Source organism: Micromys minutus (assembly GCF_963924665.1).
Source record: "Micromys minutus genome assembly, chromosome: 21".
Classification (NCBI taxonomy): domain Eukaryota; kingdom Metazoa; phylum Chordata; class Mammalia; order Rodentia; family Muridae; genus Micromys; species Micromys minutus.
The window spans coordinates 11,849,817-11,863,303 of NC_137956.1; the positions used below are offsets into that span (position 1 = coordinate 11,849,817).

Here is a 13,487-nt window from a genome sequence, read left to right on the forward strand (position 1 = left end):
ATAAAGTGTGCCACCTGCTGGTGGCACAGGCCTTTAATCCCAGCATTCAAGTGGCAGAGGCAGGGAGATCTCTTTGTTCAAGACTAGCCTGGTCTACAGAGGAGTTCAGGACTACACAGAGAAACCATGTCTTGAAATCACCGCTCTCCCCACACCCCCCACAAAGTGACTTGATTGAAGAAGACATCTGACATCACCCTTTGACCTAAACACCCACAGGAACACATTTTAACTTAGAACACATACACAAATACATAGTTTCAAAGCTTGTCAAAAATTGGAAACCCATTGTTTCTTTCATATTCGATTTTCTTTAACAGAAATTCTTTACTTTTTTGGTCAATTAGTTCGTGAGAGAATAGATTAAACCCTGGAATAAAATAATGGTTCAGTCTCTCTGTCCTGAGGCACTCAAGAAAGAATTCCAAAAACATATCAAAACAGGAGCTTAGGTTCCTGGGGTCCCATTGACTGTCCTGTGGGTCCTTGGTCCACATGTGAAAGATGGCCGTCTTCACATGGTAAGAACAGAATGCTTCTAGCTCTTGAAACTCCTTTTTCAACTGTTCCAAAAGGTATTTCATTAATTTTAAACATTCTTTCCTGTTAAATAAAAAAAAAAAGTTTTTTTTTTACTTATTTACAACCTGCCTCTTTTGAGACAGGGTCTCTCTGTGTAACCCTGGCTTTCCTGGGACTAAGAGATCCACCTGTCTCTGTTTCCCAAGCCCAAGTGCTAGAATTAAAGCTATGCGACACCTTGTCTGTCTCTTTCTTTTTTAAACATACTTTCTTCTTTATTTCCAATTTTTAAAAGACAGTCTCTCCTTAGCTCAGGTAGGCTCACACACTCAGGTAGGTGTCATGGAGGCTGACCTTTGGCTCCTAACTCTCAAGTACCGGGAATACAGTGTGCACTCCCGGCCGTGGGTCAGTCTTGCTTCTTGATGGTGTATATTCTAACAAGAAAAATGACCCACTTAGTGTATCTAAAGATTGGCCAGTCGGTTCCTAATAGCAACACTGCTATTCCACCCCAAAGCCGTCTCTGCAGACCAGTGAGTCGTTCTTTGGCCTCTTCACCTTTCGTGACAATGAAATGCTCAGTCAGACGTGTGTAGTGTGCATGTCTATAATCCCAGCACTTGGGAGGCTGAAGCTGGAAGATCACAATGAGTTCAAGGTCGTTACTGGCTATTGTGAGTTCAAGACCAGCCTGGGCTATTCAGGGAGCTACCAGGAATATATATTCCTCCTCTGCCTTCTTCCCTTCCTCTTCTCGCCTTCTCTCTTGCTCTCTACCCAAAATCATCCCAACACCACCCTTCTCCCAACCCAGCCCAGCAATAATCACCCTCACACTTGAGCTGCAGTGCCAAGAAAGCATTAAATGTTAGTTTGCCATTAAAAAAAATAAGGACATTACCTGCAACATTTTGCTCCAGAAGATTCACAACATGTTTTTCCTTCCCCGTGATTATTCAAAATGTATTTTTCAATGTGAGAGAAAGAGAGACGCCATGTCTTGCCTTAATTTCAGAAAGAAAAACAGAAAGCTGTCTCACTAAAAGCAGCGGCATGTAAACAACACAATACCTAAGTCTAGATCCTATACTAAAATATCCTGAAGAAAAAGACAGATTAAAAGAAGTGAATGGATAGACAAAGTAATTACTAAAGAAAATATTAGACAGAAAAAGTAAGGCATAAATGGGGCTGGAGAGATGGCTCAGTGGTTAAGAGCACTGACTGTTCTTCCAGGGGTCCTGAGTTCAATACCCAGCAACCACATGGTGACTCACAACCATCTGCTATGGGATCTGATTCCCTCTTCTGGTGTATCTGAAGACAGATACAGTGTACTCATATACATAAAATAAATAAATACATCTTTTTTTTTCTTAAAGTAGGCTTAAATGGGGAAATAGAGATCAGAACTTAATGTGCTTAAGGAAGATCAGACATATTATCTCTTATACTGTGCTAAATTAATTTTGTTATGCTTTGCTTCTCCAGTGGTTTAACTTCTCCACAATCTTTCAAGGAGCTTTGACGAGCAACTACACAAGAGGTTTCAAAACTAGCACAAGGTCACACAGCTGGTTGAGGGGAAGCCCCAAGATTCTGAACCACAGGGTCCAAGGCAGTACTGTCTTCATTTACAAAGAAACAAATGTTACATGCAGTGACTTGTGGACATTTGAAAGTGAAGTAATGATTGTTCCCATGGCTTGGGAGTAATTTTGAGACAGGATCTCATGTTCAGAGATGACCTGAAACCCCTGTTCCTCCCGCCGCTGCCTGCACGCTTCTCAAGGAAGACAGCCACACATTTCTCAGTCTGAGATGACCACACTCATTTTTGTGTTCTGTCTAGCCTGATGGCTCTCAAAATGCCAGCACGCTCTGTGTTCATCTTTTACTATCTTTACATATGACACTAATGAGCCTTTTATATCCTTCCCAGACACCTTTCCATGTAACTAACCTTGAAAAACATTTCCATCTTTTGCGTTCTTGGGTACAAGATAAAATGGCTCCCGTCTTAGACTGGTCCTCACTTTTGTGCCAAGCCAGTTTTGAATAGGTAGTCCTTCTTTGGTACTAATAGGCCAGCTGCCTCTTGATTCCAAAGCCAGGATTATATCCACAGATATTTCTTCAGGGTTCCTGATAAGAAGTGTTACAGCAGGGCTTCCTGGCTTTTGATCCTCCACACTGACATCTATATCTGTTTACACATATTGAAGCAGAGAAACAGTTGATACATTTTCTCTGGGAAAACAGAAAGTAACAGAACTATACCCCACAAAGCCATGTTTTACCATGTAACAAAGTTACTGTCTGGAGATGCTGTCAGGAAATTACCTAGAACCTGTGAAAGCATTCCTAAAGACTTTGGGTCTAAAAGTGTGTAGTTGGTCTTTGCTACTTTGTGGGTTCTTCTTTTTCTCACCCTTTATCTCTCCATTTCACCCCCTATCACTAGGTAGGGGAGAGAGAGAGAGAGAGAGAACCCTGAATCTAATTTCCTTTTGTTTGTTCTTTGAGCACAACCACTAACAAACTACAACCAACCCCCTTGAATAACCAACAACCACTCCCATGGGACAATAGCATTTACACATCCTCTGAAAAGCTCCCAGACTTCCAAATGTCATACAATGGCAGAAACTATCTGTGGCTGGCAAAACCACGCCTCTGCTAGAGCATGAGGCAAATCAGAGTCAGCTGCTTTGGACAGTTCTAAGCAGCCTTGGATCCCCATACCTGGGACTAAAACAAAAACACAGTCTTATTTCTGTGTTGTTGTTGTTGTTGTTTTTAAAGAACCCAAAATTCAAATATTGTTTCTACAGGAGTGCCGTAATTACATTTTCATTTAGAATTTTAGATGGTACTTTGAAGAAAAGCCAGCAGGAGTTGCTACATAGCGGCAGGGATGTGAGAAGCCACAGTCCAGCATAAAGACAGCGAGTATCGACAGAGTAGAAGTGAGAGCAATTACAGGGGTTCAGATAGGATCTCGGGGGTAGTGCTTGCCCAATATTGCACAAGATTGTAAGTTAAACCCCTAGTGTCACCCCAAAAATGTTTTCAGGGTCAGCGTGGGCAATGTAATGATACCCCATCTCTAAGTAAACAGCCACACAAATAGTCTCAAATCAACAGAACTGGGAAGGGCACTAAACCTGTGAGCTAAGGAGGGAAAGTAGATTCAATCTGATCCCACCAGGTCTGTCCTATAAAACAGTTGCGGAAAGACTGGACCAAAATGAAATTTAACATGAGCTTGCTGGGGATGCTGGGGTGCCTTTTAATGTCAGCATTCAGGAGGCAGGTTTCTGTTAAGTTCAAGGCCAGCCTGGTCTACATAGTAACCAGTACATAGGTCAGCCAGGGTTATATAGTGAGATCCTGTTTCAAAAGATAGATGGGTGTACGAACAGATAGCAGGAGCGGAGATGCCCATGTGGAGACAGGCCCAGGACAGGTGGTGTGATCAGTTCAGAAAGCTTTGTGGGGTGGCAGGAGACTGCTCCAAGGAAAGACTTCTGGGGGCGCCCACAGACAGGGGAGAGAGAAGTGGGGGAGAGAGATGGATAGATATGGGGGGGTGGACAGAGGAAATCATTGGAGGAGTGTATCTGTGCAGTAAGGCAGCGTCAGATCTGAAAGATTCAAACCCCCAAATCTCACCTTTGATTTCTTTAACTTCTTCTTTAATGATTTTCCTAAACTTTGACAGCATCTTGGTAGCTGATAATACTTCCCCTTCTAAAAAATGACTCAGAGGATTTCCTCGTGGAATTCTTTTGAACTTCACAAAATAAAAAGCACCCGTTTTGGAATATTCTTTTAGCTCAATTCTGGGGACTTCCAGTTTAAACATAACATCAAATTCATTAGGAGCAGAAATCTAAGGAATAGTAAAAATAATATTGAAATATTTCCACACAGTTGCTTTTTCCCCCTTATAATTTTCACTTGGCACTCCACATTGAAAAGCAAGATCCCCAAAATGTATTCCCTTTCGGAACAGGACCACAATGCCTGAGAACAGGAAGTTCCTGTTACTATGTACTACATTATTAGTTTTAGCTTATAGAGCCCCTCAATTTTTCTTTTTTTTTAAGCCAAGAAATCACCTATGCTTTGTTTGTTTTAAAATAGGGACTTACTCTGTAGCCCAGGCTGGCCTGGAACGCACGACATAGCCCAGGCTAGGCTAAAATTCAAATTTGGTTCCCAGTACTCTATGAGGCAGCTCACAGCCACCTGTAACTAAAGTTCCAGGCGACACAACATCCTCTTCTGACCACACAGGTTCCTGTACATAGAGTGCCTGTAACTCACACATATACATAAATAACATATAAGTAAATATTTTTTAAATAAAGTAAATTTTTCCACAAAAAGAACTCTCTTTTTAGACGGCTTAATTTTTCTGGTATAATTTACATATCAAAATCGCAGGAATGGGGATCGTTCCAGCATTCTGGAGGTAGAAACAGGAAGAGCTCTGTGAGTTGAGGCCAGCCTATTTGATCTATTTAATGAGTTTCCTAGTGGCTTAATCGTGAGACTCTATCTCAAAAATCAAAAACAGTCATCAAAAACATTTTTTAATAAAATTAAAAAGTTTGTGACGTTACTTTTTATATCACCAAATACACATTCCTGCCAGAGTGGCCACAGAAATGGTACTGGGGCTGGCATGATAACACTCACCTGAAATCCCAGCCCTTGGAAGACTGAGGTAAGAGAATCACAAGTTTGAAGAGCCAGCCTGGGCTACACAGTAAAATCCTGTCTAAAAACAAAACAACAATAGAAATCCTTTTTCATGTGTTCAACAATAATTATAGCAATCACAAGTACTCTTCCTGTATTAAACAACACAGAGAGCTAGGAAGCGAGCTCATCTGATAGACTATTTTGCTTAGCACCAGTGAAGCCCTGGGTTCAATGCCCAGAACTGTATAAACCGCTTAGGACAACAGTATGATACCAGCTGTAGAGGGGTAAAATCAGGAGGGTCATCCTTGGCTACATAGTGAGTTAGAGGTCACCCTGGGATACTTGAGATGCTGTCATAAAATAAAATAGTAAACAAAAATACCACACAGCATTTATTAGCTTGAGCAGTACTTTTTAAATGTTACCTATTTATCTTATTTATAGGGGTATTTTGCCTACATGTATGTCTTGGTACCATGTATGTGCCTAGTGCCTGTGCAAACCAGAAGAAAGTATCTGATCCAGGAAAGGGGATTACAGATGGTTTTGACCTACCATGTGGGTGCTGGGAACCGAACCCTGGTCCTCTGGAAGAGCAGCCAGTGCCCTTAGCCTCTCTGAGCCATCTCTCCTCCCTCTACTTGGTTTTCACTCCATCTGTACCGCATTTGTACTTCTCTTGCTAGCACATGTAAACGGTTGGCTTTTGTGTATTGGTTTTGTGTCTAGTAATCTTGCTAGCTCACTGGTCATTTTAATAGCTTATACATAATTCTGTCATCTGGGGATAATAGTTCTTTGCCCCTTTGCCAATCTTACTCATTCGGGCTCTTTTTCTTGACAGACTGAGTGGCTATGTGCACTAGTTTGTTTTTATAATCCATTCATGTTGCAACTCGCTGTGGTTCATTCTTTTATTTGTTTGTTTAAAGCCCTAGTGGTCTGGGGACTCTATGTAGACCAAGCTAAGCTTGAGTGCACAGAAATTCATCTGCCTCTGCCTCCCTGCTGGGAAGAGTTACCACATCATTTGAATGAAACCACTAGTTTTGATTGATTTCTTACAATCTTCACTATTGTTTTACAGCATTAGCCTCTGAGCCACACCAAACATCCCTCAGTCCCTACCTGACAGCCAAATAGTAACCTCCTTGGTATTACTTTTGGAGACCTTAACTTGTTTACACTTGTTAGAACTTAGTTTTTGTCTTCTGAACACTGTGGTCATGCTCTATGTCTTTACTCTTCTTCAAAAAGGCATTTTATTTTAATATACAATTTAGAGCGGACAACTAAAAACAGACCAAGACCGTTTCACTCAGGTACGCTTGCTCAGCACTAGCCCTCAAACCTTATTTAACCACCTGCACATGTTTTTAAAGTTAAACCTAGGACAGGTAACTAGAAACAAGGAAAGTTTGCCTATTCAGATATGCTTTAGATAGACAGATGGTCCTCAGACACTTCAGAGACCTGCAGGATATGGGACTTAAGATGCTTACAGTCACCATGACAGACAGAGACTCTATTAAAAAAAAAAAAAAAGGTAGATCAAGGTTTTAATCATGTTGGAAGACCCTGTTGAGGGCCAAAGGCTGCCTCATGACCAGCTCCAGAATCACCACCCTGATAACAGAAAACAGGGGCAGGTGTGCGGGTCAGAACCACAGCCCCTGGGCCATGGAGGTCCTTCTTGCAGGACCCTAGTCCCAGAGCACTGGTACCCACAACACCCATAGCCAGCAGACTTCGTTATGTAGAGGAAGTCAAGGGCAGCCTATTCAACAGAGACTCCGAAATCCTAGCAGTGACTACCCCCAAGGTCTCCAAGAAGATCCTGGCATAGTGACAAAGTAGTCCACCTAGACTATACTACACTAATCACGGGAAAGACAGCTACATTGTCTTGCCCGGGCTAGGGTTCAGCCTGAACTGTGGACAAACAGGACACCAGAGAGTTAATTGTCCCATCTTGCCTAAGACAGGGTGAGGTAGGTCTCTCCCATGTTCCTCCTCCACAAAAAAGCCTCTCAAACTCTGGGCCAATAGCCAGACTGTCTCTGCACGAGATCCATGGACTTCTGACTAGTCTCTGTCATTTTAATTAGTATATAAGCTATCCAGATTATACTTCCTGCTTACTCCGGGAAAATGTATCCTTCTGAGGTCTCTGAGGGCTTTGAAGACTAGACTAGTAAAAGAAGTAACTTTCTAACTATTTCTTTATCTGAACTCACTTTAGTGACCTTTCCCACCAGTGTTTCATGGTGACTTTGAATAGGAAAACAGTTTACAGTTTATATAAGGTCTGAGAATAGGAAAGTTTCTAAGAAAGTGTTTGAGGAAATAGTGTTTTGAGGTTGGTAAGCATGGTAAGGTGTATGAAGGTTGGAAGATGTGAAAACCTTGAATGGTGACCTAAGCGAGGGAAGGGACACAGAAGGCACATGCTTCAGAGATCTTCCCCTCCCTGAGCTACCGTTGTGGTGAGACTTCAAAGTTCAGAGCTCTAACATGAAACAGCGGAAACACTAACACATCTAAAATGTATCTTTTTGTAAACTGAAGAGATACTTTAGAGCTTCAGGGCAGGCTCCCAAATCCACTTCTCACAGGTCAAATTGACTCCAGGGAAGTACTGTCAATCAACAGGTTTCCTTCCTGAGGGGGGATCTACTCCCCTTCCCTGGGAGCCCCGCCCCCAACTACCAAGACCATGGGCCTAAAAGTTTCAATTGTACACCCCCCCAAATTTTGTTCTTCCTAAATTCCTTAACTTTATCTTCTGCCCCTAACGTATCTCTTACAGCATCCTGAATCCAGGACAGCTCCAAAAGTGGCTAGCCCCAAATAGTCTCACAACCTGGACAGCAAGTAAAACAGCCTGCTCTTCCCAGACTTGGCCAACATTCCAGTTTTTGGACCCCTTCCCCAATAATGGCACCCACCCGAGTGTCAGCAGGAAGTAGTCACAGACAATCACCAGGCCTCTCGTTCATTTATTATCAACAAAAAGCTGGGGTGTCAGATCCAGGTGCATATTTAACCAAAGCCAACCTGGCCTACAGGTTCTCCCAGCATCCCTCAGTCCCTACCAGTTACAGGGCATGGCTGGTATACCCCACCCTCTGCCCTGAACTTTCCAGCCAAGGGGCTGGGCTTCCCCTCCCCTAGAAGCTCTTCCCTATATAATGTGGACATTTTGTGCTCTCTCATTCTCTCTCTTTCTCTCTCTCTCTCACTCTCTCTCTCTCTCTCTCTCTCTCTCTCTCTCTCTCTCTCTCTTCTCTCTCTCTCTCTCTCTCTCTCTCTCTCTCTTTCTCTCTCTCTTTCTCTCTTTCTCTCTCTCTCTCTCCCCTTCCTCCTTCTCTCTGCTACCACCCCTCCCCATGGTGACTTCCCTGGCCTTTGTTTCTTAGGACCAGTTGTTACCCTGCCCAAGAGCAGCTTTCCAATCAGCCTGCCTTACTATACTTTAATTTGGCTTGAATTGGCTCGTTTCACCGGTGGAGAATAGTTACCACCACCATCTCCAGGAATTCTGCTGGGCCCGCTCTCCAAAGAGCATTAGCGCTAGGTTTGTTGACTGATGTTCACTCAGAGAAAGTGTGAGAATGTCATGGGACCCTCACTTGAGTACCCAGCCACCTCTCCTAACTAGTTGTATACAATTCTGTCCCAATTGCAAGAGGTCCCAGGGTCTCTGGGATAGGCTAGAGTCAATCTAGAGGATTAAGAAAGGTGACTCCATCCATTCAGCCATAACAGCCACCATCCACACTGAGTGCAGGCCACTGTGACTGCTTTAAGGTCCCCTCTCCTCTCTAGGAAGTCCAGAATTCCCCCAAAGCAGAGTGTTAAGAGAAACTAACGAGCTATCAGTATTGGTTGCTGTGGGCTAACTAGATGAATTTTTTAAAAAGGGAGATGGGGAAGCCTAAGAGTGTGGGGAACATCTGAGGACGCAGGTGAGGGGTGGGGCAGGAGCCCCTCCAGCAAGCAGGTCTTGGCCGCTCACCTTCACGTGTTCATAGTAGCTGCCAGTGTTCAGCTGCTCCACGCCTTTGAACTCCGACTCCCGTTTCTGCATTCCACGCAGCAGGTGCTCCACGACCTTGTTCACCGTCTCGGCCGCCGCCGAGATTTCTTTGCGTTTCAATCTCAATTTGTCCAGCGCCTTCTTTAGCTTGTCTGGCTCCTTCCTGGACCCTCGCGGCGCTCTGGGCTGCCCGATGGAGCGCGCGCCCCTTCTGTGGCTAGGTCCCCTGGCGACACTCGCCGTCACGGGATCCCCGGGCGGCTGGAGCTCCAGCTCGGCGAGCAGCTCAGGATCGAGGATGGCTTCCCACGGGGGTTCCGGGACGGCGAGCCTCTCGGAGGCTCCAACCGCGTCCGTGGCCAAAGGCTGTGCATCCTTGGTGCGCGCAGTGGCCCTTCCGGGACGCACTCGGGGCGCTGGGGCGCTTGGCTTCTCCGTGGCGTCCCCGTCATGCTCCGCTCGCCGCGATCGCGCTCCCCTTTGCGGGCCGCAGCTTCCCGCGTGGGCCAGGGTGGCCCCGGTCCCCCTGGGCTGCGTCGGGGCGCGCTTCGCGGACGCCTTCTTAGCGCGCGACGCCGTCGTCCTTCTACGCCGATCTTCCATAGCTGCCGCTCGTTGCTGCCAGAAAGTATATTCGACTTCGGAGAAAGGCCGCGGGAAGGGGAACTCTCAGTGACCGCTGGAAACGAAACTTAAATATCTGGCGGGAACGTATCCTGTACCCGCCAGGAGCAGGCGCAGGAGCACACGTGAAGTCAGCGTCAGGAAGAGGCGGTCCGACAGATGCGAACTTTTTCACCCGTGGCAACCAGCTGAGCCACTGGCTGGGAAACCACCCACCCCTCCTTTACGGCAGAGACACGGAAAACCAGATTTGCTGACCTACCACCAAGATGTATTTCAGGACACTACTCGTTCTGGTACATTTGTAGTTGATAAAAACTTTTTTAACGCAAACTTTAAAAAATGTGCTGTTCTTGTTAACGAGAAATAGAAATTCACTGAACCTTTACAAGTTAAATTGACTGCTTGGAATTAGTATTTCAACTTATCTTTCTAAAAGCGCACAGGGTTTTAAGAACATGTTTAAAGAGCCTATGCGAGATTCTTGAGTAGCACAGTGTAAGCCACCCAACTTTAGCTGCTGAGATTCTGTATCACTTCAATGCGAACTTTCTTTCTGCTTAATAAATATTAACTTTATAATAAATGTATATTCACTTAACTTTTTTCCATTTTTATTACATCATCTCTGTATTTACATTTGAAATGTTATCCCCTTCCCCCACCCCGCACCCATCCCCCCCTCCCCCTCAATGTGAACTTTCAAAGAGCGGTTTCTAAAGTCAAACTTGTCAACAGTGGCTGCTTCTTTGAAAGTTGTCCTTGGCGGAACTCATTTTGCCTTCCAACACATTTGCCTAACAAAACAAAACAAAACAAACAAACAAACAAAAACAGCTTTCTGAAAATTTACACGGCTCAGAACACCACTTAGCCTCGCCTGTGGTAGCATAGATCCATAGTTTCAGCTACCCTGGAGGCTTAGGCAGAATATCTTTGAGCCCAGAAGTACAAGCCTGGTAAGAGAGTGAGATCTTGTCTCAGACAAACAACAAGTCTGAAGTCCATCCTGGGGACCCTGATACAAGAGTAACCGACTACCTTCCACATACGGGTTTTTGTGGGACCTTGAGCTAGAAACCTCACGCAGCTCTCTGGCTAGAAATAGGGGCGACCTCTGCCACCTCTGCCACTGGGTCCGACTGTCATGCACACCAGCTCCAGAAAGGGATAAAAAACGGTTTGGCCGATTCGATGCTGGTTTCACTGCTTCCGCTGTTGGGCTGAGCGGGGCTCGTGAGCTCAGGTGAACAAAGTCAGCGAGAGGCTTCGGTGCTAGATGCAAGACGCTTCAGGAGAGAAATTCTCTTCCCTCTCGGAGGTGTTATCAGCTCTTCAGAACAAAGGCTCTCAAGCGGTGGAATGACTCTTACTCGGGTTTACTCTGTCCCCCCAAACCCCCTATTTCTCCAGTTTTGAAAAGGTTCAGAGTCTGACCACCGATACTTTCTATTGGCTTGGCCTGAGAGCTTGGGGAGAGCTTGTCTACATATTTGGGTAGGGGCCTGCTTCTGCCTGGAGCTTAAATGACTTGAAGTCAGGCCTACCTGTGGGGGAGGGACCTGGGGTGTGGCTGATCTGGCTGATCTGGCTGAGGTCACATCACATCCTCCTGTGGAGGAGGTACTTGGGGCCTGGACAACACCCTAAGGGGCTGTTCACTGCTGCCTCACTCATTTCTGGGGCTTCGACCACCTAGACCAAGAATCAGGGTTCCCAACATGGCCTAACTTGCCCCACAGGTTTTGTAGATTTTCACAACAGAAAATCACTTTCTACTGTCTTTTATTATCTGTCCCTAAACTACAACTGAACTTTCTGGTTCTGGGTCTATGAGTAATGTCTTCACTGAAAAGGGAAGATTCTGCACTGAATAAATATCATGTGAACAGATTAATGCCTAGTCTTCAAATGTAGGCAGGAAGGATCCTCACAGGTGAGTTTCAACTGGGTTTGTGATTCTTTGGGAGGGGGTTGTGATACAGAGTTTCTTTGTGTGACCCTGATTGTCCTGGATCTCACTCTGTTGATCAGGCCTTGAACTCAAAGATCCACCTACCTCTGCTTCTCTGCCCCTCACTGCCTCCCAGTACTGGGATCACAGTCATGAGACACTACCGCATGGATGAGTCTGTGATTCTTTAGTAAATGATTTAAGCTATTGGCTTAAAATTTAAGTCATATATTTTAGATGGGGTAGGCCATAACTCTAATATAAACACTTTGAAGGCTGATATGGGAGGATCATGAGTTCAGAGCCATCCTTGGCTATATAGTAAAACCTGTTTGGGGGTGTGGGGGACTACTTTGGTTCTTACACTTAGGGAGGCAGATCTTTATGAGTTCAAGACCAGCCTGGTCTATGTATCAATTCCAGACTGAGAGGGCAAGAACAGAGCAAGGAAGAGTTGGTTGAGAATTGCTAATAACTATCTGATGATACTTGAAAAATGTCCAATGTTTGTGAAACATCACATCTTATCTAAACCAATTTCATTATTCACGGTTAAAACATAAGTATCCACTTCTGTGCTGGACATAGTCTGCACAACTTTAATCCAAACACTTAGGTAACTGAGGCAGGAGGACGGAGAATTCAAGTCTAGTTTGACTTACATAGAAAGAACATGTCTCCAAGGGGAAAGAAAAATCCAAGCCAAACATTGTGGCATAAATCTGAAATGTCAGCAGGCTGAGGCAGAAGGGTTGCTGTTGAGTTCCAGTTCACTCTGGGCTGCAAAGTAAGATATCTCAAAAACCCAATAGATGCTGGGAAGATGGTTCCTTGAGATGACTATGCACTCCTGACACCTGTTTTTGATCCTTAGAACCCACACAGAAGGCTGGCTTTCATGGTACATACCTCTAAATCTTAGCCCTCTGACTGCAAGATGGGAGGCAGAGACTGGAGAATCGGCCTTAAGTTCTCTAGTCAGCTGTCCTGAAGTACACAGAACATCTAGAGAAATGACAAGAGAGGCCCTGCTTCAAAACAAGGTAGAAGGAGTTCACGGGCTCCCCAAAAGTTGTCATCTTGTTTCCCACCTGTTCACCAAGGCATACAGACTCCTGCTCAGCTTCCTCTGTGTGTCTGTCTGTCTGTCTGTCTCTCTCATCTAAATCAAAATGCCTACAACAACAAACAAACCAATCCTGGATACAGTGTGGAGGACATTTTTTTAAAAAGATGTTTGTCGGGGGCTTGCTTTTACTTTTTGTCTGAGACAAGATCTCTCTATATAACCCTGACTGTCCAGAAACTCACTGTGTAGTCCATGCTGACCTCAAACTCAGAGCTCTGCCTGAGTTGTGCACTGCTGAGCCCGGCTAAACAAATATTTTGTTAAGGGGACTGTCCAGATGGTTGGCAGGTAAAAGTATCTGCTGCCATATCTGGTGAGGTGGGTTCAGTTCCCTGAGCCCACAGGATGAGGAGACCTGACTCCCTCAGGTTATCCTGTAATCTCCATGCGTGTGCTGTAGTATGAGTAAGCCCATACACATATGCACATGAAAATGAATACATGCAATTACAACATTTAAATGAGTTAAGTGGAGAGGAGTAAAGTGAATGATGACATAA

The 13,487-nt window shown here is 44.8% G+C and overlaps 1 protein-coding gene across 1 annotated transcript; it reads right to left on the reverse strand.

Moving 5' to 3' along the window:
• Window positions 1-260: 260 nt before the first annotated feature.
• On the reverse strand, window positions 261-9,883 carry CGAS (cyclic GMP-AMP synthase; the record flags this gene model as incomplete). Its single annotated transcript, XM_080934154.1, has 5 exons — window positions 261-603; window positions 1,427-1,529; window positions 2,489-2,731; window positions 4,201-4,420; window positions 9,260-9,883. The coding sequence occupies 5 exons, from the start codon at window positions 9,881-9,883 to the stop codon at window positions 261-263; spliced, it is 1,533 nt and encodes a 510-aa protein (XP_080790280.1).
• Window positions 9,884-13,487: the final 3,604 nt, after the last annotated feature.